Raw genomic sequence first — 27,902 nt, 5'->3', positions numbered from 1 at the left:
AAGCTGCTTTCAAGTCCTCCCCCCCTTCATCAGCTCTGTGACCAGAAAGTGCCCAGGTGGCCAGTGCAGAAAAGCACTTAGAAAGCTCTTTATCTGCAAATTTTAAGTGGATAAATCTTAGTTTAACTCAGCACAAACATTTTCCATGCTTCCTTGTCCCATCTTCCTGGCGTCCCTGGAGAACACCGAAGGCGATGGTGAAACCTTATTTGTGATGACACTTGGCCCTGTAACACTTGGTAGCTAATTACTCTCCTGGTGACCTCTGACAGGGCTAGCAGCATCAGACCTTCCCCTCCTGCTTTAATCAATACTCACAACAGCTGTGTTGGATACACTCAGCAATTTTACAGATGACTGAATGGGTTTACTCATCAGTATTTTCTATTGCAAGAGAACAAGCTCCCTGGTTATATGCATTACCATTCAAACCTTTAATGTCTTCAGGCAAAAATGGGGTTGAGAAACCTATAGGTGGTATCTTAAAATGGTTTAAAAATTAGGCACGGTTTTAAAAACCAAAGGGAAGCCTGATGTACTCATTTTCCTCTCCCTGAGTCAACTATTTATTTAATGCAACATTCATAACAAAGACTAGAAAATCACAGAGGAAAACAAAGACATGCCTCTTCCAATCAAATAATACCTTAGGCAGTTCCTATAAAATGTGTACTTCCAATGCCCTAAACATCATGTAATATTAAAAAGGAGCCTAAAACTTTCTCACAGAAGGAAGCTAAATTTAACCAAGTGAAGAGTTGTTCTGTAATCACAAGAACTGCAGCAATCAATGAAGATTGCCTCTTACTAGAGAGGAGCTTTTATAGTAGCACCTCTAAGAACTCAAAATTGGGCATACTTGATATTATCATTTCAGGACATGAATTCCCTTTGGGATGAATCTCAGGAAAGGAAAGAATAAAAACAGGGTGACACACTGGGACGTTAAAATATGGGTATTTTTAAACACTAAGTGTAATTCATCTGGAGTGAAATTGTGTTACAAGAAAACCAATACAGAGATGATCCCACCTAAGAGAGGACAGCAGAAACTGGGTCTCTCTTTGAAACATTTACTTAAATGTCCCTAATTACTCCCACCTAGTTACTCTCAAAATTGAAGAGTCCTGTTCTTTCTTTGTGAAAATACTCTTTCCTTCCTCCGAATCAGGACATCAGGGCATTCAACTGACAATTACTTTAGGTATCTCAAGCCACTGCCTGGGCCCTAAGCATAACACAAAAATATGCTAAAAATGTAGGCACAGTTTTTTCCTCTGTTTTGACGGCCTTGCCCATCTTCAGGCAGAAATGCCGGTTTGTTAAATATAATGAAATACTCCATGGGAAACTCCCTCTTTCTCAACAGACATGTCCATGCGCACCTGGACGAAAGCTGCATGGGAGAACTAGGAAGATTTCCCAACACTGCTGGACATATTTCATGTTTAGCTTTTTTGGGACCAGGATAAAATATTAAAAGTGTGATTATTTCCTTTCTCTTTTCATCACTGTGTATTTGGGAGGTGGGCTTTTCTCATTGGCCATTTCTAAAAGAAATAGCTACTTAAAAATTTTTATGGTCTCCCTGTTAACACTGTTTAGAACACAATTAGAAATGGCACAAAAAGATACCTTTGGAAGCCCAGCACAAAGGAAAAGAAAAGAGCAGCTGGCACCGAGAGCAGAGAAGCAAATTATTTAGTACCTGGCAGATAATGAGAACACTGAAAACACACTACTTAATGCTAGTGCTCTGACAGAGCTACGCACATCACCTCATCACGCTAATACAGACAGACCGGGTGGCAGCCAGCTGGTCCTCCTTCTCCACCCATCTCCCTGAAAGCAAAGATTTGTAAGCTGCCAAATAATAAACCTGGACAGAAGTCTTGAGGATCATTAATCTCGCTATCAATCAACCCATTTGGAGATTTGCTTCTTGCTGTCGCTGATACTAACCTGGTAGTGACTTGAGAGCTCTGGGGAAGCCTGGAGTGTGCGTGTCTGAGGAATTGCTTTAATGAGTTTCTTGCATGCAAAGGTTAACAAATGTGACAAGGAAACACAAATATCAGAGACAATAAACTACTATCCACTGAACTGAACCACTGAGAAATACCACGTTGTGTGTTCTGCGGTGGTATGCTGAATACATCTCTAACTAGCTCTGTAAAAATACCCAAGTTAGACCCCAGTGACCCATCTCAGATGCCAGGAGACGTGCAGGCATGTTTGTGTGAGCTCTGCCCGCTCCAGTACTCCTTATCTGCTGGGCTAAGTGCCTTGGGCATAGCTCTGCATTAATAGAGCTAGACCGCAGAGAGGCAAGTTGTATTCGCTGAAGTGGTGTTCTGGTTAAATCGGACAATCAGTGTGGTGTGAACATATCCACTGGGCTCCCTTTGCTAGACACAACGGATCCACATCAATTAATACATCAGAATAAAAAGACCCTGCATCAGTAGAATCCTTTCAGTAGCATTTGCATTAAACACTGCAGTATTTTCTGTGAGAATGTTTCTAAAAAATAAATAGCATCAGCAACAGCAATAATATCAAACAAATCCAAAGTTAATTGATACTATATGAAAAATCTAATTAATACCAAAAAGCAGTAAACAGTATTAAGCATACTTAAGCAGTAAACAGTATTAAGCATACTTAGACAAAATAAAGAAGCACAGAAAATAAAAACAATGTATGTTTTAAATTACTATCTCCACAAACCAAATAAACCTTGAGAAAAATTCTAAAAATATTATAAGCAAGTAACAGAGGTAGAATCCACTACAACATGAGGCAGAGTGGACTAGAAGGATGATCCTGAAAATGCTTGAAAGGAAGTGTGGAAGAGTTCCCCTTTCAAAATATTTATTAAGAAAATGACATCTTTGAGGTTTCAGGCCTATAACCCATTCAAAGCTCCTTGAATTTTAGTGTCAAGGAAATACACATTTATTACACAAAAAGGACTCAAAGTACAAGGCATATCAGAAAAGTAACCATGAAGTCTATTAGCAGGCACCCAATTATATAGAAGTGTCAAGAATCGAAAACTCATAAAATAACAACTGTAGAAGAGACTTTACCTTTAAGAAATCAGTTAAAATCATTCTAAAAATTAGAAACTGCTTTTATCCTCATGACAAACCCTTTTTCAGTAAGTATACACTCGGGCAAATAAACTATTGCTTTCCCGTTGTCTTAATCAGTGTGTAGAAGCAGCTAATAACAAAACTAATCACAGGAGGAGAACATTTTGATTCAAGATAAAAGTTCACTGCAGATAAGCAAAACAGGAGATATTCAGTCAACCTATGTTAATTATTAGATCCCTTAACACCAGATACAGTTTAATATATTTTCTATTTATAGACTGTTATCTTTATTTGCACTATTTCCAAAGCTTTAATCTACCTTTTATTAAGCTCTTTATAACCTTTCAGTGTTGATAAATGTGGGACTGGGGAAAAGAAGAAAAAAGCCCACAAGAATTGAAGTTTGCACCTTAGCAAAAACATATGAATGCTTGTTAATGTATGAAGAAACGTGCCTGGATCCATCAGGCACTTGCTCAGAAGCAGATAGCAAAATTAAACGCAAGCTCTTGGCTCAGTATTTCCTTTTCTTGAAGCTCATGAAGTGACATGGCTGCACAGGCAGACACACCATCCTTGAGGAACGTAGATGTCTGCTCCTAGGTGAATTGTTCAGTCCTGACACCTCTAGTAATTCAGATTCATTTTCCTCCTACTGTATTTATGCATTTCATTTCCACGTTGTGATGCGATCTTTGGTGGTGCTTTAGCTGCCATTAGCGCAGCAGTTAGTGAGCTTGGGAATGGGAAAAACAGCAGCAACCACCATGGCCAACAAGACGTGTTTGGGTGTGGGCAAAGGGAGATTCCAGTGGCGACCGAGGTCCTGCTGTTAGACCCACTGTCCTGGTTTAACCAGGATAGGGTTAAGTTTCCCCAGCAGAGGGGGGGAGCTCTAGCCGGGTTATTCAGATACCATGCGGACTCACATCCTGGTAGGTCACACTTTCCTGGCGCGGAGCGCGGTGCACTCGTGGTTTTGTACATCGTGCTTCAAACTGCTGTATTTGGTAGCTATTTTGCTCTGTTCATTGCTATCACTATTACTGTTATTGTTATTGCTGTTGTTTGTTGTGTTGCTATTGCACTGTTGTATTAAACCTTTCCTTATTTCAGTCTTGGGGCTTTGTATTTCACTCCCTTTGTGGGGGAGGGGCAGCGGCCGCGTGGTCTCAGACCCCGGCGGGGGCTAAACCACCACACCCACTCTAACTATTTTAATCTCTGCTTGTAGCTGGGAACTGTAGTAACAAGTTCCTGTTTTATTCCAGTAATTTAATTCAAGGACTTTTGTGAGCTAAAAATGTTTAAAATGCAGACTAAACAGCAGAGTATTTTGCCACTATTTCTGGTAGTTTTGTCCCAGACATTTGGTTTCAGATCTGTGATTTCCTGTCGAGAACACACAAGTGTGAAATACTTGTTGATCCGTTTATTCATTTGCCTCCTGGCTGATCGTAGCCATTTTGACAGAATGGATAAATTGATTTGCTCCTTTCTGGGTTTTTTCACATGCTTCTCCATCAGCCTGGAAGCACTGCCCCAACTTACCAGATGCTGTGCTTAGGTCTTTATCACTCCTATACCCTCACTTTACATCCTGTACCCTTGTTTTAGAGTGGCTAAGCCAATTTCACACAATACCCAGGTTGTCTGAAATGCCACAAACTCTCACCAGAGCAGCTTCTGCAATTCTGTCTGCCAGATAAAAATGATACATAAAATTTAGAGAAACTATTTTTGAACCATTCAAACACAATGAACACTTAACATTACTCTTTAGTGATAGATAATTGCACTTGTTATTCCAGGCAGCATTTAACTATTTATCTACGACATATCTCAGCAAATCATCTATTTTTCCAAGTCATGAACAAACACCGCAGTTTGAAAAGGGAACAACCCTTGACCGTTCTCATAGAGGAAATGGCAAAGGTAACAGCTTCAAGTGATCAGGCAAAACCCTGTAGCATCAGCACAAGCTTTCCTATGCAAAGCAATTTCAGCAGGCTAACAAATGAGTCACTTTTCTCCAACAGACATGTAGCAGAACACAGCGCATTTAACTGATGTGCCCTTTTATTGCAAAACATACTGTCTTCCTCTGGTTTGACTAGAGCAACGGGATGCAGCATTGCCAGGAAAGAGCTGAAGAATGCAAACTTGGCACCACATAGTAACTAAATGTTGATTCATGGAAATTATGAGACATTCAAGGGGACAGGTCTCAGGCTCCAAATTATGCTCCACTCTTGTATTGCCCCCGTGTGATTATATCAAGTTTGCTTACAATTTGCTGCTCACTCTTCTAATTGGATTCCTGCAAAGGGCAGTTTGCTGTGTCACGAGCTTGTCACTTTATATCCTGCTTTAACTCCAAACCACTCAATTAATATTAAATCCCATTTATTATAAAAGCATTTGTTTCTACCCATACGATGCTATCAGCAGCCATCTCATTAATATTTATTTCCACAAAGTGGCCCACTAGATGTTAAGATCTCAGATACAGCTAGTAACTTAAAAAGGGGAAAATATGTGAAGACAAGAAGGTCAAAACAGAACTTGAGCTATAACAGAAAACTTCCAACCCATATGAATTTAACTCCTTCTTCACAGGAAGCTGAGTAAATACAATAAGGTTGGCGGACAGCAACGACTATGTTAAAGTTAATCCAGTCACCAGAAAAAAAGGAGGAGTGAGGTTGCCAATGCATCTCTCTCTGGGGTGGGGAGTCGCTGTCTGGTGCACCAAGGAAAAAAGATGCTGGAAGGAGGCATGGAAGGGGAATGCTCATCTGCTGCCTTATTCCCCCGTGAGCTGAGCTGTCTACTTTGCAGGCTTCAAAAAACCCCCTAAACCAGAGAATGGTGGATAATCTTAAACCCTGGGCTACAGCTGGTTTAAAGCCCCTTTTCTTCAGCATCCTGTTCTGCGCTCAGCACACAGGGAATCAGCACGGCCTGTCCTGGCTTGACAGTGTGGAAGTCAATGGGACCCCACACTCGCCATCCAAGGAGCGAAGGAGGAGAGGGCTGCAGACAGTGTAATTGTTTCAAAAAAGCTGGTATAAAGCTCAGGGATTCTCTTGCACGCTTTCAGCATAAGGAAGCATTGCTAAGGAAAGAGAGGACATCCAAGCGCAAGCTCAAATCCTATAGACAACACTGCAACCCACCGAAATCTCAGAGTCAAAATAAAACACAGACTTTTCATTTCCCCACAGGCGTAGCTGCAGTTTGGATTATCACAAATGCTGGTGAAATGGGAGCATTTCTTCTGTGTTCAGAAGCACCCAGCTGCTTCTCATGCAGAATGCTCCTGAGAGTGAGATTATACATTCAGACATGGCGAGATGAAGCAGCTGCTGAGAATGTATGTCAAATACTGTGATTTCTTCTCTTCTGCTCTCTTATTCCGTGCATCTCGAATAAAACTAAGCTGCAGGGACAACAGGTCTCTTTCTAGTAGTCTCCACCTATTCCTTTAAACTATACCACAGGGAACTTGTTCCATGTAGCTCTGTGGATAACAAAACCAGCGATGTTGAACTCTAACCTTCTGCTACCACAAAGAGCTAAATTAATTCCCTACAGCACATCAGCACTGCTTTTGAAAAGGCCCAGACTCTGCAAAAAACAGATGGAAACTAAACTTATGGGCCTTTAAAGATGTCAAGCATTTCCTCACAGCGATGGCATAAGAACCCTTCTTCTTCCCATCAATTTTTTTACTAATCAGAGCACACATGGCAACTCCCTGTGTGGCACCACTCAGGGCTCACCCCATCAACATAAAACCTTGTGAAATTATCACCTCGGGTTTACCACTGGGATAACAATGCTTTTATACCTAGAATTAAAAAGATGAATTGTCACAGCCTGGTAAATATGCAAGAGCAGACACCTAACTCCAATACTATTTCATTGCCCCTTTTCTTCCCACATTCAGTCCAAGGTCTGGCTCAGAAAACCAGAGAAAGGACTTCTGTTGCACTGTTGTCACCTTCATGCTTTTGCCTTCAGGGCTATTGCTCCTGCAGATTTCGGAGCAAAAGCATGTTTTGGACAGCAGCAAAGCCAAGCCTGCAGGCTCCTGCTTTGACAGCCAAATACACTCCGCAGAGCTGCAGAGGCTCCCAAATTCTCGTCTCCACCACCACATTATGTGGAACAGAAGATTCTTGATCGCCCATTTTCTTAAAGCTGTTTGCGTGAGGACCTGAGTCAAGTTACTCTTTCTCCCTCAAAGAGCTGATTTGGCATTTTTACCATCAAGAGGGTGGTGCAGTTGTGAAGTGTCCAATCATTTCTGAAGAGACATCAGGGACCTGGTGCCAGGTCCTTATTCACAGATGACAATTGTTACCGTAAGCATAAGAAAAAGGGTTCTGCCCTGCTGACTGCAGCCAAGTGCTCCACACGAGTTGGTTTTGCAGTGATAAATGTCACGTTTACAATGGGTTTTGCAACATGAAAGTCCATAATTTGCTTTCCAGGGACCTATGCTTGATTATCAGGAGAGTTAGAAGCATTCACTGAAGTCTAATGAATAGAATTAACACATAATTTAAACAGGGACTAATATGTATGCAAATGAGAAAAAGTTAAAAATAAGAGTTCAATCTATAATTTCAGAAAACGTAGACTGCATCCTTATGAAATATGAATGTTTCAATTCACCTCATATCTTCACATCTATGTTAGCTGCTTTGCATGTGAACAATAGGGTGCATCAAGCCCATTTTGATTTTTATATTTGAACTTGGATTTATAAAATGGATTACATTGAAACAATAATAATATATATGCTAATTAAAGACTCCATTTAATGACATAAATAAAGACGAAGACCAACACAGACTAATTTCCATTTGCAAATTTCCTAATTACTGTATTTTACTTTGGAAAGCAGAAACTTTATTTCCACAGTCTCAGAAAAAAAGACAATATTTTCTTTGCTCAAATTATTTTAAAAATCTTTTCAACTTTTTTATTCTTTAGGATTGATACAATTGCTTTGCCTAGAGAGATTCACTATTAAATATCACCCAAGTCAAACTATGTTGATTTGTGTATGCAAATGGTGTTATTTAATTACTAATTATTATTAGATTTTTCTCTAATAAGGAGTTCTTGTTGATAAATATAAGGTGTATACACCCCTCAATATCACAAGTAAATGTCCCTGATGTCTGATAAGGTGTTAATCTCTCTCTCCCTTTGTCCTCCTACTCCCCAAAATTAGAGAGAACAAGGGCACAGGACAAGCGTACAGTTTCAGTGAGACAAGGCATTATGAGAAGACACGACTACAACCTCTGCCATGCAAAGCCTACAGAAAAGCTTGCTGAAGAATAAACAGATTGCAGAAAAGGCCCTTTTAGGTTAAAAGGCTTGTTGGTACCTATAACCATGAGGAAAGTGGTGAAAAATAGTTCATTCAAATGAATACAAAGCCTGTAATGATATCAGGGCCAGGAGAATCTTTTTTTGCTGTTGTGTAAATGTTGGTTATGTGATAAAGAAGCCTAGATTTAGCCTTAACTCACAAAACCAGCATTTGCAGGCTCTGAAAAGCAAACTGCAAAGCAAAGCCATTTACTCCCTGACTGAAATAGCACCCTGAATGCTACAAAAATAAGGAGCTATATGAATGGGAAAAGACTAGTCATACTGGTACATTTATGTCCCAGGCCTTTATTAAAAAAATAAAATATATACATCAAAAAAATGACAGATACGAGGACTGCATCTTCACAGCTTTAACTTCATGTCTGTAATACCAGTTGCTATTACCAATGAACACTGAAATTTAGGAAATTTGTAGGACTCTGAAGAGTAAACAATCATCATTTTGAGTTGTGATGTGGTTGGAAGTCCTCCGTGCCCTCAGTACCGCCAGCACCGTACAACTGCTGCCACCTTCCCCTGTACCACTGCTGCCAGGAGCACAGCCTGGGAGAGGCTCTCCCTGGGCCCGGCTCAGCATCCTCTGTCCTTGTGGTGCCCAGCCCTTCACATTCCTCCTCTTGGCATTAGTGGAACCGCGTTGGGGAAATAAATACCTTAAGAAAACCTAGAAAGCAGCTGGAAAAGTTGCAGGCCAGTTTACTTTGATCACTTCTCTAACAGCATAAAATCCTCTCCACTGATGATCCACTCGTCTCCTAATAAACTGTGAGGTTGGCAGATGTAATTTCCCACAACGGGTTTAGGAGATGCACTCCCTCTGCCTGCCTAGCAGAGGGCTGTTCTCTCACTCCCAGTCAAACCCCACATTTAATGCCAAATATCCATCAGCAGGCATAAATTCCATTTCCTATCTCCATCCACTACTAGTGAGGGATTTGCTCCAGCTGAGGAGCACCTTGATCACCAGCCTCATGCCTGCGCAAAGGGAAGACATCCCTTTACACTTGGAAAACCCCCATCTGCAGGGATTCAGCATTGTAGCCCCGAGTCCAACCTCTGGCATGCCAGAACATGCCTTGATCCATAACAGCTTAAAACATATTTGACATGGGGGTTAACGAGATAAGCTCATGCTGCTACAGAACATGAGGAATTTTACCAGTACTCACTGGAAACTTTCTGATAGTGGCTGAAAAATGGCTTGAGAGAGTGAACTGCTGTGCAGAAATATATATGCATTTAACTGATAATTTGATCAGAAGGAAAATAAAACCCAAATTTGAGCCTTCGGGGAATAGAACATTTGTCATTATTGAAAAATATTTTGATTTTTTTTTAAAACTGTAACAATAATTCAAATTGGGCTTATTTCTATTACTTTATAAATGTCACTTTGTAGAATATTTCAAAATGTTTTTGGTCTGTTTTGGAAAAGACAGGATTTCCAAAACATGAACCAACACACCACCAAGAACCAGGCATGCGACCTACACCTGTTTCAGCTTAAAAGTTTGAACCCAAATGGATTTTAACCTGTAAGTCAGTAGAGTAAAATACATGCTTGTTCATAGCAATAGCGGAAATGCTTTCTTTTAAACAAAACTGAATGAATTAACATGCTTGCCACATTTGTAATAGCAGCACAACATGCGTTGTGCATTCCAAGGCGCTCGTTTTTCCCAAATTGCACAGGTTTTAAGAAAAGTTTTTAAGTCCACCCCTGCTTATTATTGTTTTACGAGTCTGCTGATTCCTGGTATTTATCCAAGCAGTTAAGATTGCTGAATTGATTTAATATTCTTACCCTGTAATTTTACACTCAGACCACATCCTGCTGTGAAATAGCTAGTGCTAATGTTAGTCCAAATGCTGCTGTGGGACTCAGGACAGCACAGGGCCCTTCAATAGCTATATTTTATGGTTACAAGGAGAGAGAAAAAATATAATTTATCTGGTTGCTGTGGTTAATTCACAGTTTCACAGCAGAGGTATACTGTTCCCTCTGGGTACATCTACTTGTATTATAGGATATTTCATTCACAGTTTGTCTGACATACCTCTAGCTCTGAACCTACCAATTTATGGGAGTGAATCTACTCCAGAGATACCTGCATGCACTTTAACACATACTCTTACGTACTAAGAATATTATAGAAAAGATATAAACTAGCAGCAGATCAATAGAAAACATAAACTAGCAACAGATCAAACAACAACGGGTTAATAAATGGTTTCTTTGAGCTGAGAAGGGGAACAGAAGAAGAATGCATCCATTTTCTCAAGAAATAGTCTTTTTTTTCCCAAGTGATTTAATTTCACAGAACCATTTGTGAAATCTGTTTTTCTTTTAAAATATCTATCGTAGCTTCAAAACCCAGAGTTCAAAAATTTTAAAGTTGTATAAGTTTCCTGTAGAACAGCTTACAAAAGACCTAACAGATGAGTAGGAGAAGCCAGTGGTACCTGGCATCCTCTACCACTGTGATTATCAGAAAACCCATACTCCTCATGGCATACTATTTATCAGCACCTAGAAACCAGCTCTTAATGCAGCTTAACTAGAACATTTGAATATTTAAAAAATATTCATTCAAACCTACACCTTGTAAACTACTACCTTTAATCCAGTTACTGCACAGATAAAATCTTGCTCTTTTTTTCAACACTTCACCATTACAGCAGCACTGGGGAAGGCATTTCCAGAAAGAAAATGTCTGCAATTAATCCATTTAATTAGTTTCACAGAAATAAAACAGAAAGATCAATTGCAGCCATGCTGCAGATCCCTCCTTGCCTGACCTCAGCTGCCCTTGCTTGCTCCCCTTTGCTCATTCTGCAGAAGAAGGTATTTCTGGAAATGTTGGGGAAATGTTGTTACACCTCTAAACAAACTGGTCAGAAGCGTGTCAACAACAGTTTTCCAACTTGTTGCCAAGACCTTTCCATAAACTTCATCCCCTATAAGGATGGCCTGTGGGCAAAGTATAACCTAAATATCTCAGCTCTTATGGGACACATCATACACCAAATTAAAAATAAAAAAGTAGTTTTTTTGTTTGGGAGTTTTCAAGGTCACCAACATGATATTTTGAATTCTAGTCTTCCACAGCCAAAGCACGTATTCTCCTGTTGTTTGACTTATGATTGCATTCTTGACATTATCTTTTGAAATAAAGGTGATGCAGATCTGGGCTCCCACTGAGTTCAATGGCCACATCCATAAAAGTGCCTGCAGAAAAGATGTTCACACAACTGACCTGCATGGTTGTACTCTTAACTCTTCCCTACTTTTAGGCTCCTTGCTGCAGGAGAACAGATGGAACAAAACTCCAAACAGGTTTTTTTCCACCAACCTGTGGGTCTCCTGACACAAGTTGCCCTCTGCAAGCTGCCTTTGCAGTTTCTTTCCTGCCCCTTTGTATCTTCCTTTTACTCCTTCTCCAAAGCTACAGCCCTCCCTCTGTCCTCCCCCCAATTCTTACATGTGCTCTTTTATTGGCTTCACATTATTCACTTTAAACATGATATATTTAAACTGTGTCTTCCAAATGCTTTTTCAGGCTTCTAGTCTGTGATTTACAGGACAATTTATCACACACCATTCCTCCTCTTTTCTCATGCTTGCACATGTGCTTTAAAGCTCGCACCGCAGCTGTGGAGAACAGGACTTGAAGCTCCCATGCATGATCAATGACTCCTGTGGTGCTCCTGACGAATGGCTGGTTAACCTTGTTTTGGAACCTAGAAATGATGGAAAATCTGTAGACCACTGCTTTATTGTCTTTCCCATCATGAAGCTTTTTCTAATGTCAAACCTAAATTTCTCTCTTGCTGCAATTTAAGCCAAAGACTCCTCATCCCCAGCACAATGAGTGCAGAAGATCGTGTATTCCTTGCAGACCCTTTTCATGTACTAGAGTACTCGCTTCCCCTCTCTGCTAACAACGCTGCTTGCCCATCTGGTCTCACCAACTTCCTCACAGAAAAGGTGTATCACATAAGAACAACCACAGTCCTCTCTTATTTAGACCTTGAGATACACCAGCCTGCTATAAATCTGTATTTGCTTTCCATTTACAGGACAGCTGAGAGGAGAACACTTCTTCATGAAATTCAGATGAAGGCTGGACGTGTGCGACACAGGAAGAAGCTGGCTTCAAATACCTGGCAAGAAGTGACTTGTTATTGGAATTGCTTACTCTCTAGAATCCATTTAAGGTGATACAGGTTCTTCAGTCATGCAGAGTTGAATTTACAAGGGCAAGGTCTGATTTAGCTGATACCACTTATTCAGGAGCCACTCTGTTAACATCAATGTGACTGTTCAGGTTTAAACCTGAAGCAAAACCTAGACTGTGCTATTTCCTTGAAATGGGACATTCCTGGCTCAAAATGTGGTTAATGATTTTTGATGTTGCTCCTGATGCTGTATAATTAGAAGTACTATTTTCTGAGCTTCGTAGATATCCTGATAGTTCTGGAAGTCACCACTGATCTGCTTGGCAAATCCCTCTCCAACTTCTTTCCTTTCTCAAGACAAAACTGTTCCTTTGTAAAGTGGCAGCTCACTACTGGCCTCAACAGTGAGGAAATGGAAATCTTGCAGAGTTCTGGTTTGCAAGAAAAGTAAAACTAGTGTTAATTAAAGAAGAGTAAAAGTAACAGGCATATAATGAGAGAACATGCCCCTTTCCACAGTCTAGCTCTTAACAGATCATCCAGCATGCTTAAAAAGCAACTTTCCATCTGCAAATCTGTCTCTCTCTCTTTTTTGTCTAATGAGCATGAGTTAGTCTGTTCAAAAGCCCAAATGGGCATCTCAGGGCCAATTCAGCAGCAGGGGGTCCGTTACTATAACAACTGACAACTCCTGTGATTTCTGAAAGGCCCTAAAGTAGCCATTTGGGAAATGGTTATAGAGCAAGGAGTTTCGAAGGAATGGGCGAGGTGTCCAGGCCTCCCCTGCGCACAGCTGCGCTCCTCTACCTCAGCCCCTCACGCACAGAGGAAACCCCAGCACCCCGGCGCCCTTGCAAAGAGCCAGTCCGGAGACTTTTCAGCTCCCTGCGAGAAGAGAGTATAAAAGCCCACGAGCCGACAACGGGAAGAACGGCACCGGCACGCTATGGTTTGGCGGATCTCCTTGTGGGCTCTCCCCCCCTCGCCCCAGGCTGCGCGTTGCTGGATGAAAGAGCGCAGATGCTGTCAGAGAAGTTTTCATATTGATTTTCCTTGTAATGGAAGAATGACGAGCTCTCAAAAGAACGATACCAACAGCTAGAACAAGCAACCGGCAGCTGCCCTAAGCTTCAGGCTTGAAAGCAAGCTGCCTGCCGTCGGCACAAAGGATGAGCTCGGTTCCCCAAGTGGGATAAGAGGGAGCTGATCACAGGCCTGCTCCCCTTTAATGAAAACGAGCAGCGCTTTGAGGTACAGCACACAAAAGGGCCCGATATTTCAGTACCTTTACCTCCAGCACTGGCAAAATCAAACACAACGTGGATCTTCTGCAATAAAAGCTGAAGTGCTTTTCCTGCATTGCCTGGGTTGAGGCAGGGAGAGATCAGAGGGCTCTGAATCAGGCTGGGCTCGATTCTGCTTGTCAGGCAGTGATCTCCCCCAACCCTCTGAGGCTGTTTGTCATCATATGAGACTAGACATGGCCATTCCCAGAAGAAAACGAAGGTGTGCCCTGGTATAAGCAGGGCTCATCTGGTCACTAAAAAGGAGATGGAAGCCACAAGAGGTTTCAGGCAACTCCACTCACCTCCATGTTTCCCCTCGTCTCCCTGTGGTGTTGCCTGTCTCCCAGCTTAGGAAATCTCTTGCCCTTGTCAGCTAATTCTCCCCACTGCCTGTGGTGACATGAGTTGTGCTCTGGGACACTGCCATCTCCAAGCTGAGCACAAGTGCATGGACGTGGTCCTCAGGCATCACTGGGGGCAGTGTCAGTGTGAGCATCCCCATCCCTCCTGCTCATTCCTGCCTTGTGCTGATCCCTCAGTTATGCTGTCTGGTTACTACATGAACCAGACTGGAAGCTAATCTGGCTTAAATCAGGGCATGAAAGCCCCTCTTTTTTTTTTAAACATGGATTATTTCTCAATCCAGCTCCTCACACGGTTGTACAAACATTTGCATTGGTATCACTGAGGGCAGAACAAGGGCAGGAATGGAGGAGCCTGCTTGAACCGCTGCTGCTGAAATAAATACTCATGCCACTGCACCCGAGGCATTCTTAAAATCAACACACAGGCTCTCAGAAAGTGTTACCACCTAGCATCCTTCATGACTGAGAAAATGAGCAGAATCACGAATATTTTAGAGTAAGTTGAAAGAAGCTTTTATCATTGTAAGCAAGCAATTTTACAATGGTCTGTAAATTTGCAATGTTCCTTTTTCAATCAGTACAGTAGATGAACAACACATTGTGTACTCATAAAATAAGAGCTAGAGATAGGCTCAAATGACAAGTTCAGCACTTTTTACAACCTGCTACAGGCAGAAGTTCTCTTTTTTTCCCAATGAAGTTTTAACACTGTCTTAGCTATGGAGCTGTGCAAGTTTCCCAAAATTTAACACCAAAAGGCAGTTTTCCAAGACATGGTTATTAGTCATGGTAACTGCAACAGTTTTGGGTCTTTCTATTTCTGTATTACAAACCGATTTACAAATACGGCTGACCAACCTTCTTCAGTGCTATTTTACCAGTGACAGAACTCAGATGGTGAAATATTGAACACCTGAACTTGCTCCCAGTGAGTTCTTTGCCACCGAGTTCAACACCAATACTGTCAAAACTGTAAGTGACTTGGCCCTGGGTCACACAGAAAATCAATGACCAAGTCAGAAAAAGAACCCACATCTCCTGGTGCTCAATGTCATTTCTTCTGCACAGAAAGGCACTGCCAGAGAAGTACGAGGCTCTGCCACAGGACCTGTCCCAAGGATTCTGTTCAATCCAACAGGATGTTTAACAAAAACCTAGGAAAACTCTTACTGTCTACTAAATTCTATAGGGTTTTGCCTAAGGAAAATTAAAGGCATCTTTTTCCCAAGCTGTCTCATATACACACATGACTATAAACAAGCAATGCAAGCTTGCTTGCTCTTTGAAAGGCAACAGCTGTGTTGTTCCAAAAATCCCTCCTGAATGTAAACATATTAGCACTGTATAAACAGCTTGATTTAATAAGAAATGCAATACAATATTCCCGCTTTGTCTTTGGGATCACGATGTTGATGGAGGCAATAATTCAGAGGTGAATTATGGTATCTGTTCAAAAGAAAGAAGAAGAAAACTCTCCAGCTATAGTTGTGAATTAATTTCTTCCTCTTAGCCGAAAATGAGAAATGGCTATAATTTAGTTCCCATTTAAAAGTTGCTGTTGGCTAAACTCTAAAATCTTAATTGCTTCTTAATATTCTCTCTTTATTTTTCCCTTTGAAACCACAGTCTATAGCATTGTAGTGTTTAGATTAAAAATCAGAATGGAAAACAAACTGTGGAAGGTCACCAGTCACTCATAAAATATGTTGTTTTTTTTTTTTTTCCCTAAAATGACAGAACTTAACGTCTATCAAAGTATTTTAGTTGATTTCCCAACACTAGTCACCCTCCTGCACCTCTGTGAAAAAGAAAGTGGCACTGACCCTGGGTCTCCCTTAAAGTGTCAATACTCAGGACTTGTTCAATTTGCAACAGAATACAGGGGAAGCGCTAGAAAAGACATCTTTCAAGCCATATTATGGCTCACCATGCTATAGGAACTTGCCTTGTTGCAAAAAAACTGAAGTCACACTCAATCCCTAAATAGTTTGGAGGTCACTACCAAACACACTCTGCAATTCTCAGAGCTCATAGAAAAGGCTGTGAGAATAACAGTGGCAAAGACTGCAGACAATCCAAGCCAAATTTTAAACTGACCTTGAAGAACTGCAGAGATCTCATGATACTGAGTCTGGGTATAAAATCACAGATGCAACCAAATGCCCAGAAATGCAAAAATAATGTGCTTGGGAAACTGCCACCTCTCAATGCACACGTTTTAACGGGCTCTAGATGAGCTAGTAGTGCTCCACTGAAAGATCCTAAATTCCCAGTGAGGAGTTCGCAGACATACTCAGTGGTTGTCCCTACAGCACACAATTTCAGGAACCAGTTCAAAATGAATGAAAGCAGAAAAAGAAATACCACTGCGCCATTGCAGAAGTGAATGGTGAATCTACATGTTGAGTAAAACGAGGATCTGGTCTCTTCACCTCTTCTTTCTGCTAAGGTTCAAATTCTTGACTCGATGCTAAAAGAAATCAGTTTCAAGCAGTAGAGGTCCTGGCAGCAACAGCCCCCTTCATCGTGCCCACAACAACTCAAGATCAGCCAGGCCAGCCTTTCCTCAAGAGTAATCAAAGACACAGAGAAGCAAACTTAAATTACAGCCATCATTGTCCCTCCTGCCCAGGAAGCCCAACTGTCAACCAGCCCCAGCGGATGTCGTGGCTCCTGGTCATCCCACGATGGTGCTCTCCTCATTGTTCTGCAATAAAAGGCAGCGCAATTTTTGCAGCTTCATTATACTGACCTAGTTTATTTTCCACTCTACCAACTTAAAATCACATAGCCCTCTTTGCACAGCAGTGCCATTAAAAGTACTGAATTCAAGAAACTTTAGTAGAAAGGTAATTCATAGCTGCTGCTTGCCTGCAAGTTCCCATCCCTTTTCATTACTGAGATGGCCACCACACTAAAAAGACAGAAGTGACCCTTTCTCTTCAACATCAATCATATTCTTTCGCCATTTGTCCAGGATCCACATGGAAAAGGTACTGAGAACAGTAAATTACCTCTGCAAATAAGGGAGTCTCATTCAGAAATGGCACAGATCATTTCCAAATATATTCAATTACAAGAAGTCTCTAATGAACACAGCATGGAAACTCAACAGACAAAGAAAGGAGAAGCTTCATCAAAAGATGACTGCTTCCTATCACTCTCCTTTTCAAATAAAGGGAACAGAAAATTAAGCTTCCTTACAACAGGACATCATCACAAAACTTATTTCATTGCTGTATCACAGAATGAGTTACAAAGGATCCAAACAGAGATAAATGCTCTGCCAAACCTTCACAAGCAACTTCCCTAACTCCTTATTTTGGTCCCTGGATAATAGGGTATCGATGCAATGCAAACAAGCAGAAGGCTTCTCTCTGCTTCATTGTTCTACTTATGTCACCTCTGGTCTCAAATCATCTAATCCCACAAATGCTCAAACATGTAAAAAGTGAAAATATCATTTGTTTTACCCTCAAAATGTATTGCCAAAGGGTAACTATGTCTCTTCTGAATTTTCTAGTTCTCTGGGTTTTGTTTTGTAGTGCATTTTCTCACACCAAAAGAACTGCAGTGCAAGAAAGGACCCCTTGGTCCAGCACGCCTGTCCCCTTGAGGGTTATCCTTTCATAACAAGTGTTTCTCTGCTGTGCACTTCAATACCATGTTTCCCTTGCTGAAAAATCTGTCTCAAACTCGTCCTCATGCCATTTGCTTTGATGGTGGTATTTAGCAAATTATTCTATGTGTTGCCCATTACATTTTAAGCTAAGTATTTCTTCCTGAAAATCCAGGTCACTGTTCCTTTCAAACTTGTAAATTAGACTCCGCAGTGTTTGAGGATCTGTTTTTTCCTTACTTTAAGACACTCACAGAGATAAACATTTTATTTTTCCTAGGGAAAGGTAATCACACTGAAAAGGGCACACAAAATGCTGTGTTGCCACTTCAGTGATATGGTCTCCACAATGTGAAATGTTAATGTGAAATGTTATTGTGTACGATCTGTGTTCTAGTTACTTGCTGATTTATCCTCAAACATGTTTACTTTTTAAATATGCTCTCTGTATTTGTTAAAAAATCCTCAGAACTATGAAGGTAGACACAGGAGATTAATTTGAAGCTACTATACATGTGCTCTCAAGTTTGTTTATTGTTCCTCAATTTGTTGCTTCATATTTATCAAAAAACTTTGACTGCTACACAACACACTTTCCAAGTGTATATTAAATTTTAATCTCCACCTTTTTTTTTAGATCAATTATACACAAAAATATTGATCCACTGCTGTCAAGGGTATTAATGACAATGCTTGCAATTTTATGAAGCCACTGGTGAATGTTAACTACTCGTGCATATTATGGAGAGTAGATAAGAAACAATTACTGTCCATATACAAAATAACAAACATTACTGGAAAAGTAATTTGGTTTCAGCTAAAGTCTTTGTTCATGTATCTTCCTTTATTTATGTGTATTTTTGTTATCATGAAGCAAATAAAAATTTTATGAGGTGGATGGTTAGAAATTTTGAAGATAAAAAGTATTTAAATTTAATTAACATATCTTAATTTTAGACTTGAGTAACATTAGAATCTATAATAGAAGCCAGTATTTATCAAAAATTAGTCTCTAACCGTTGGTCACTAAGCCAGTACGTTACAACTTCAATATCTTCTCAGGGATGGCATTGTTTCTCTTCGAGCAAATTAAACACTAATTTTGCAATTATTTTTCTCAATGCATTAGTGAAATTGCAAGAAATGGAAATGTTTTCCAAACAATGAGAGGTACCAAAATTCTTCTTGATAATAGCTGTTAGCATTTTATTTTAAAATCTTTCCTCCTCAGACGAGCATTTTGTTTCTACACAGATAAATATTACTAACCCCTCATTACAGTGCTTCAGGATATACCACATCCTTCAAGGGCTTGCCCAGTGTGAATGTGACCAAGTTTAGTCCTTCAAATGAAGAAAACATATTTTGAAGGACAGGACACTACAATGAGATCTTCAGAACCTTTCCAATTTCAGCTTTTGTGCATCTATCACTGCAATTTTATTCATTGCCTTACTGCAATGATGTTAATTACTCGCAAATGTTAATAGAAATTATTTTCACAAGACCACTGTCACCTATTTATTAATATTCTTTCAAATGTTCCCAGCCTCAACAATTTGGCCAATTAATTGTCAGCAAAATGGGTGTACTGTAAAACAGCTTGGTATTTTTTTAATTAATTCTGCGAATATAATGATCAATGGACTGCTATTTCTCATTAAAGCTACTTTTCTGTGTCCCATCTAATCAGATATTGAAATAATTCCTAAATACCTCCTATAACCTAATCCCTGGTTAATTTTCACTGCCAGACAAATGAGGTGTCTTTGGGTTCTGGTTCTGGCACAAGAAGGCACTGCAGGTTTTAATTTACTCTAAATCAAATGGAAATGGATTTGTTGTTGCTAATCCTCATCTCTACCACTGAACCAATGCCCGTGTAAAGGACAGTATCTCTCTGTAAGAGACAACCTTTACTTTCAAGACCTCGCAGGCTGCGCTTCTGAACGCTTCACCAATGCTAAAGAGCTTCCACTCAGGGCACTGTTATGTAATGTGAAACGAGCTTATCTCTCTTTCTTGAAGTATAGCCAAAGGAAGAAAAGAACTGCTTAAGATCACACAGGAGGTCTGTGGCAAAGCCACCCATGGAACCAAGTCCAATCTCACTGGACTCTTCTCCCACAACCACCTTTCCTGAAGGTCAAAGATACCTTTTTATAGTTATATTAGAGGGACTAATTGTGAAACTATTTGTTGGCATTACAGCTGGCTCTACCATGCTAGAGCTCTACCAAGCTCATTTTCATGACACAAAAATCAATATTTAAGACAGCTAAATAGTTAACCGACAGAGCTGTTCTAGCATCCACAGAGTTACCTAATGCATCTATCACCGTAACATCTAATAAAATAAAAACCACAGGACACATTAAAAAACACCACCTGAAATGTGTTTTAAATCATAATCATTTTCCTATCAAAAGGGAACAGGCTCACCTCCAGTAGACAAGCACAGCAATGAGAAGAATGAGGCACACGAAGGTCAGTGCTGAGACCACAATAAGTGGGATGATCCATTCCATTTTACCAGGAGAAGGTCTCGTGGCCATGCTGGAGCTGTTCTTGTCAGCTGTGTGTTAAACACGTAACAAAAACAATCAGTAAATGGAAAGAGAATTACTGTACAGAAAAATGTGTAAGCAAAACAAATAGTTTGTCCGTTTTACAAGGTATGAGTAAACAGAGCAAAGATCTTCTAACTGCAGGGCGGGACTCCATTTGTCTTTAGTCTGAGACATGAGAGTGCAAAAGTATGGTGTTTATTGCCACATATGGCTTGGATTTTACTACTGCCTGTAATTACAGTCTCATAGACAATTTTAGGGCTCTACCGTGCAAGCACCTATTATCAGATGTGGAGTACCCCACTGAGACGTTTCACCACGGTAACAGAGTAAACGCTTCGCTCGGTCATCAGTGTTTGCAGATAAATGCACTCTGTTTCTCAACACTACAGGACAGCCCTGTTTCCAAAGCTCAGTGTAATACTTCGCTTCAGAAATAAATTTCTTGGTAACTATCTTAAAATAAAAAATCCTCAACATGTTGGGTGTCATGTCACATCATTTGCAGAATTGTCACAATCTGGTGAGTTACTGCATACGAAAGCACTTTTTAGCATATGGATTGTCAAGATGGATGGATGAATGAATGAATAGGATGTGTTGTAACTGACAGAAGAAATCATTATGCCACAGCTTTTGAACAAAATTAAAGTTGGTCAATATCCTGAGATCTGGGCGAGTAACTCCGTTTCACTTTTCACATGACATCTCGTTAAAATTACTGTATCATATATAAGATGAACCTAGAGGTTCTGCAAGTACTGGAGCCAATGAGCACAGACACTATCAACGTATTTCAAAAGACATCTAATTTGTGCAAATTCATGTAGACTTGACAAATAAATTGGTTTAGACAGAATGATAAAAGAAAAATACAGAAGCGGATTCTGTATCTTATTCATGTTTCCTAACAAACAGGTGGTAGTTGATCAATACCTGTCAACAGGACGTAATGGGAAAGGATTAGTGTAAACAGCTTCAGATTTCAACGAGGATTGAAATGTATGCACTTGACTTCTACTTTTTAGCCTACGTGAGTCTTCCCTTACCAATGTGCTTCCTTGCCCTCGTTCAGTATTGTATTATCATATCTTCTGAAACTGCTGCAAATCCTACCAGAAGAACATAATTGCCTTTTCACCATAGGCAGGCAAAACACAGATAATTGGAAGTCACCAGATGTCACATAATATGAAGTCATACTCTATTTTAATAGCATTTAGATTATACTCCTCCATAGGCAGGAGTAAAATTCAACTAACATGGAAGTAAAGGTTAATTGTAAATGCTTTTGCCTGACTGCTGAAAACAGAGCAAGGCTGCAGGCTGCTGCAAGCCCAGCAAGAAATCTTTCTACTTTTAAGAACTAGGCTGATGGAGGTAATGCCCTTTAGCAAGCAGCCTAAATGAGGTGCTAATCAGAGGGATGTTTGGGGGAAGTGAACGTGCACTTTGATTGAATGTCTTTGATTTCCTTGACTAGTAAAGAATAAGGAAAAGAACAACCCCAAAATTAGAACAAAGGCTTATTCTCCCTATTTGCCAAACTTGCAAAATCATAAGCCCCGAGGCCTTGGTTTTTATCAGCGCATTTCAACTCACTTAACAGCATGAAAAAATTAAGCCTGTGAGGTAAGTGTTACCAATCAGAACGGTAAAAGGGACAAAGCAAAAAACCATGCGACGTAGTAAAACTTTGTAGGAGAGCCAAATAGTCCCACCACCTTATATCCATTAGGATGTTGCTTCATTTCTCTCCAAGGACAGTATTCTGTTTAGCTTCACCTCCACATATTTCAACACAAAAACATATGTTTCTGTTTGCATGGGAGGAAAATTAAATTCCATTGTAAGCACAGCATGGGCTGGAGTCCCAATGCACACTATTAAATTCTGCAGTGCTCATGATGCTCCTCTTATTCAGTCTACTGTGGAGAACACACTTATCTGACCCTGCCAACTCCCTTTACCACAGATGCGAGGATAAGAAAGCGTTCAGTATGCTGAGTGCCAGAATAGCAAATGCCACTCCTGCATGCTGATGGCTAGCCCTGAAATTCCAGTAGGGAATGCCAAAGGAGTGATGTGCTCCAGAAAAAGAGAGACCGTTCCTGTGTTGGATTTTAAGAAAAAGTCTTAGGTGTTTTCCACTGCTTAAGTAAAGTGTTGAGAAACCTTAAACAAGCCAATGCCAATAAAAATTGTAGTAGAATGACAGTTGGGGCCAGAAGTACAGCAGTACAGCTGGAGTGCTGGCACCTGTCTCTTGAGTGTGATGGCAGAAGAGCCTAAGAAAAGGCAGCACACTGGATAACTTAGAAAAAGTTGAAGAAAACACACACACGAAAAAGACAGATCTGGGCCTTTATAGCTTCCTGTTCTCGTACATAACAAAATATTGTAAAATAAAAAGTAGTCAGCATTTCACTCTTTTCCAAAGCAAGAATATTGAGCCTTGGTAGTGTCAACAGCATATCCTTGTAACGGTGCCCACCATACGCTGTACTTCTACGGAAAAAAAAAAAAAAAGCAGCTTAAAAAATGGACCAGGAAACTCCATTTTTGCTAAGAAATGTAAACAGTTTCCAGTGGCATATGCCTTCGTTGAATTAATTCAGTTTGCCTTTTACTGGCTTGGAATTCATCCCAGTAGGAAGGAATAAAAATTATTACAGCATATCTGTTTCAGGAGGTCCCACATGATACAAGCCCTGGCACTGCTAAATTCACTCCTGTGTCTGGAAAAATCCATAACTCCAGTGAACCACCCATTCAGCAGCTCCACCCAGGCCCTGGGCGGGTGAGGCCCCGGCACAGAGTATTAGAGGGCATTAGGCAGCGAGGGAGGCTTTGGCAGGGTGACTCTTGCACAAAGGTCAAGGCAAGAAAAAGGCATTCTACAGTTTGTGAAATGTACTGTTTTTCCATGTGTTCTTGGTAATTGGTTCCTGAGAATAGAAGCATGTTTATTTTCCTTAAGTAACACTGCTTCCTATAATAAGCAACCATAGCTGTAATATATAACCTGTCTACCTTTATCATCCCTTGCCATTGCACAACCTGCCAGGACAAAGTTCTGTTTGTTGTACCATTACCGATACTGTTAACTATGACAACACACGTCTTCTGCAGGCCAAAGGAAAACCCCCACTGCTGAACTACCTCAGACCATCCGGCCTCTTGAAACAAAGTCACCTGCTCACCTTTTCTTTGAGTAAATTAAATTATGGACTTATACAAAGGTATCAATTAATTCTGGAAAATTCTGGCCATATTATTCCACTATGAAAAGTCAAAAGCATGTATTTTTAAAAAGAGTATTACCTTTGATACAAGCTCATGTCACTGTGCAGCTATTTTCTCCCTATTTCTTTAAAGGCATTCCTGCAGCAGTCGTATTCGCAGGCTGTGCACAGCTAAGCATGGCTTTGCACTGTTTTGTAAACAGATGCCAATCATATTTAATCCTGATGTTAGATAACTGAAATTCATACTGTTTGCAAACATCAAATAATTCAATCCTTTTATTTTCAAGCCATTCTGCTGTTTGTTCCTGCAAGTTGCCATGCAAACTGGCTCAAGTGCCACACGAAAATACAGCTTAATAATCCTTGCCATGTATGGAGAAAGAAAGAATTACACAGATGTTTAATTATCTTAATGAGGTTATCCCCAAAAGGCTTTTATAACCTCAGACCTGGCAAAGACTGTTCTAAAAACCAAAATTCAGTCTCTGCTAAAAGCGTACACCAGGCTTGAAATTTAACCCTGCACATCATGATCTCTCTACAAAGCCCTCTCGTGGGAGGAACTCAGCAGAAGTGGGTGAGCGCTGAGGGGCGGGAGGACCTGGCTGAAGCTAGGATCAAGGGCCAAACCCCTATCTCTGCTCTCAGTCCCAGCTCATGACTCAGGTAAAAGCCCCAACTGGACAACTATTACTTTGCTCACAACAGCCCATTCGTTATCTCCTGTCAAATACAAAGGATCTGTTTAAACGTCCAGCACAACAAACCAAATTCTGTGGGATAATATCTGCTCTAGCCTGATTAAACTGAATCATGCTGGTTTGTTTTTTTCCCCCCCCCCCTTTTTTTTTTTTTTTTTGTAGAGCATCATTCTAATTGCTGTTTTTCTAATTTTCAGGTTTCAGAGTCATGGACAATGCTGAGCAGCTGCGTGTGAAACAGTTGCAGATCAAAGGTACAATTAGCCTAATGTGGGCACCAAAACAGAGAAAAGGATGATCTGGAAAATGAAAGAGGAGAATGCAAGCAAGCGTTCAGTGACAGAAGAAAATCATTAGCATTGGCCGATACCACCAGACAAGAAGAGGCCAGTGCCATTTGGAAAATAATGACATGGCCTCAGGAGAGGTGTGTGTGTATGTGTGTGTGAAATAAGCACTAAAAGAAAATGAGCCTTGCTGTACTAATTGGCCTCGCACTTTCCCTGTAATTTCTCATGTGTTCCTTGTTCTCCTCTAATCATCCACACTTATGAGTACTTCCCCATTCAGTTATCTCCTTACAACTGCTAATTTGATGCTATATAATTAATTTTACAAGTGTACATTGTTATGAAACAATTTTCTACTCTTTAAAATGATTAAACTTTCTGCTCCCAAAAACATTTTTGAAACCTTGACAGCTTTTTAAAAACTGATTTCCTGGGGACAAGATGCATTCAAAAATGTTGCTGCCCTCTATGGGACACAGGGTTCTTTCTGCTAACTTTGGAAGTGGCCTTTGCCCTCTTTTAACTGACCTGATGCTCAGGAATGCTTTCAGACACTTCTGGCAATGTCCTCTTGGCTTTGCTGGCTGTTGGCTTGATTTCAGGTTTAGCTTGTTATGGAAAACCTTTAAGGCTCTTTCTCATAGGAAGAGATCTTGCTTATGTCTGGGGTTTCACTGACCTCAACTTGTGTGAGCTAGGTCAGGTCTGACTGTATGAATTGCAAATTTCCATATTACTGTGGAAAACAGTTAAGCTGAAACCACTAGTCTTAGGCTTTGTGCTAGTGTTTGACTGATGAGCCAATTCACCAGCTGTGGGTTTTGCCGGCATGTGCCTTTAGTAACCTAGATCAAGCCTGGAGGAAAGCTCCTTCTGCATTCCCAAGAGTGTTGTCACAGGGATAGCACTCCCAACAGGCCAGCCAGACATAGCAAAATAATTAGGCAAATTCTGGGTTAGGTAGACATCAGCTATCCACTGCAGAAGCCTGGGTGACACAAGATGCAAAGAAAAGAAGAACTTGCCTGAAGAGACTTTGAAGGACAAGGGTCCTCATACCTGGTACAAAGAGATTCAGACTAAAAGCCTCTGTCCAAAAGCCAATAAGAGACATCTCAGAATGTTTTCAGAGTTGAAAAACACTAGCCCTTCCCAATGTCTGGACAGGGAGTCACCAGGTTTGTGACCAACCTAGCTTTTTCCACCTGGAGGTCAAGACCAGGGAATGAACCTCTACCCCAAGGAAAATGGCACAAATGGGCCCTTCTTCATCGCTGAACCAGCCATTCCCAGCCCTTTTGCTGCTGAGTGCCCTCTTCAGTACACTGAGGGGGCCTGGGAGAGACTTGTCTGGGAATCTGAAAATATGGTACAGTTCCTTCTCCTCATACCAGGTACGTCACCAGAGGTTTAACTAAGATTAATTTGGGTGAAATGAGCAAGTCTTTCACTAATCTTTTTCCCCAGCTAACATGTGCTGGTTATTTCAGATGTCATTTCTTACACATGGAAGCCATTTTTGTAAGACACAGTGATCTGACTAAGTTATCCTCCCTCCATATATAAGCATGGAAAATCTAATTTTCAGAGACCTTTCAAGGCTGATCAACTTTGTGTGCAGTCTTCAGGAGGGTCATTTCAAGCCTCCAGGCCTGAAAGTGAGCAAAGCTCTTAAAAGAGGCTGTCTAGAAATCACTACAGACTAAGGGGACACAATTTGCAATAACCAGTATTTCTTAGCAACATTAACAATATTTCCCCATCTCATTGATCTTCATCTTTTTCATCTTAATTTCATCATGGAATACAAAACAATCTAATAACAATCCCTTTGTCATGAGCTAAGAAACAAGACCAACTAACCATCTTTCCTCCAATTTATCAGACTGAGAGTAAGCCATGAGGCCCTTTCTAGGTTGTATATAAGGGACACTGTACTTGGGCCATCCAAGAAATTTTACAGAGAAACAGGGAAGCAGAAAGCAGGAAGAGCCAAAGACAACTATTTCAGAGGCAGGTTTATCCAGGCAGATTGAATTGCTGGGGTTTGAACCTAAATGGTGCTGAATGCAACATGACAATGCACAGCTAGAACAAGTTCCTTCCTTCCTGGTAAAAAGGTGATTAGGCAAGTGGCATGTTGAAAGCTGCCTGACAGGCATCTCAGACCACATTCAGTGGGAGCACTGAAGATTTCCAGTTGCAGACTAATAAAAACAGCAGCAGATTTAAAAAAAAATCAGCACAACCTGGTGCAGGTTTCTTGGCTTCCACATTGTTAATCTGTTCTCTTACAGAACAGTTATGATTCACAGCATTAGAGTCAGGTCAGCATTTCTGTAACAAATGTTATTAAAGATTGGATTTAGCTTTGTTTTTTAAATTGGTTCTGAGTTATAACTGAGTGCACAATGTCTGCATTTTGTGTTTATAAATATAGGGAAAAATAAATACGTAAGGTTTTTTCACAGTACTCTAACTCTAGAGCAGCTTTGATGGAAAAACAAAATTACAAAACAGTCTATAGATTAGCAAAATAAACAATAACAGTAAAAAAAACCAAGCAAAAAATATGCACTATCTTATAAATGCTGTGGTAATACACATAATCACTCAGATAAACTTGTCGTTGTATCTAAATCTCAGTCCTTACTGTGCAAATAAATCCATACGCATGTACTCCATTTGATCCTTGCAGTTATAAGATCTGTTTTCCTCACCAGTGCCTGGAGCTCCCCAAGCAGAAACATGTGCATACGCACTGGACTTTCTGCACAGTGAGTTGGGAGCACCACGAGACACTTGTTTGCATAGGCCTGTGCAGCAAATCCTGAACACAGAGGGCTTGGTGCACACACAAACCACCTGGGCATGCTTCCAAAAGGTCGTATTTGCTGTGTACATACTGTGGAGTTGGTACATACATCCAGAGTTGGCATGTACAGGAGCATGGGTAATTCTCATCAGGACAAACATAGAAAATACATGAACTCTGCCTGGCTAAGATTTTTTTTTTTCCACAGGAAAAACCAGAAGGCAACCCTAGTGCAAAGGGTGCCTTGCCTTGGGAGATCAGAGCATGTAGGTTTTGTGGTGAGAAATAAACCAGCAATGATCCCATATTCGGG

The 27,902-nt window shown here is 40.5% G+C and overlaps 1 protein-coding gene across 1 annotated transcript in view; it reads right to left on the bottom strand.

The window, feature by feature from the left end:
• Nucleotides 1-27,902, bottom strand: part of PTPRG (protein tyrosine phosphatase receptor type G) — a 408,233-nt gene that overhangs the window by 46,459 nt on the left and 333,872 nt on the right. The window contains exon 13 of the mRNA XM_074879020.1: nucleotides 20,408-20,540. Within this exon, the coding sequence (XP_074735121.1) occupies nucleotides 20,408-20,540 (133 nt within the window). The remainder of the gene's footprint in view (nucleotides 1-20,407; nucleotides 20,541-27,902) is intronic.

The sequence above is a fragment of the Strix uralensis genome, chromosome 10 (genome assembly GCF_047716275.1).
Source record: "Strix uralensis isolate ZFMK-TIS-50842 chromosome 10, bStrUra1, whole genome shotgun sequence".
NCBI lineage: Eukaryota > Metazoa > Chordata > Aves > Strigiformes > Strigidae > Strix > Strix uralensis.
This window is presented reverse-complemented; position numbering and strand designations above follow the sequence as displayed.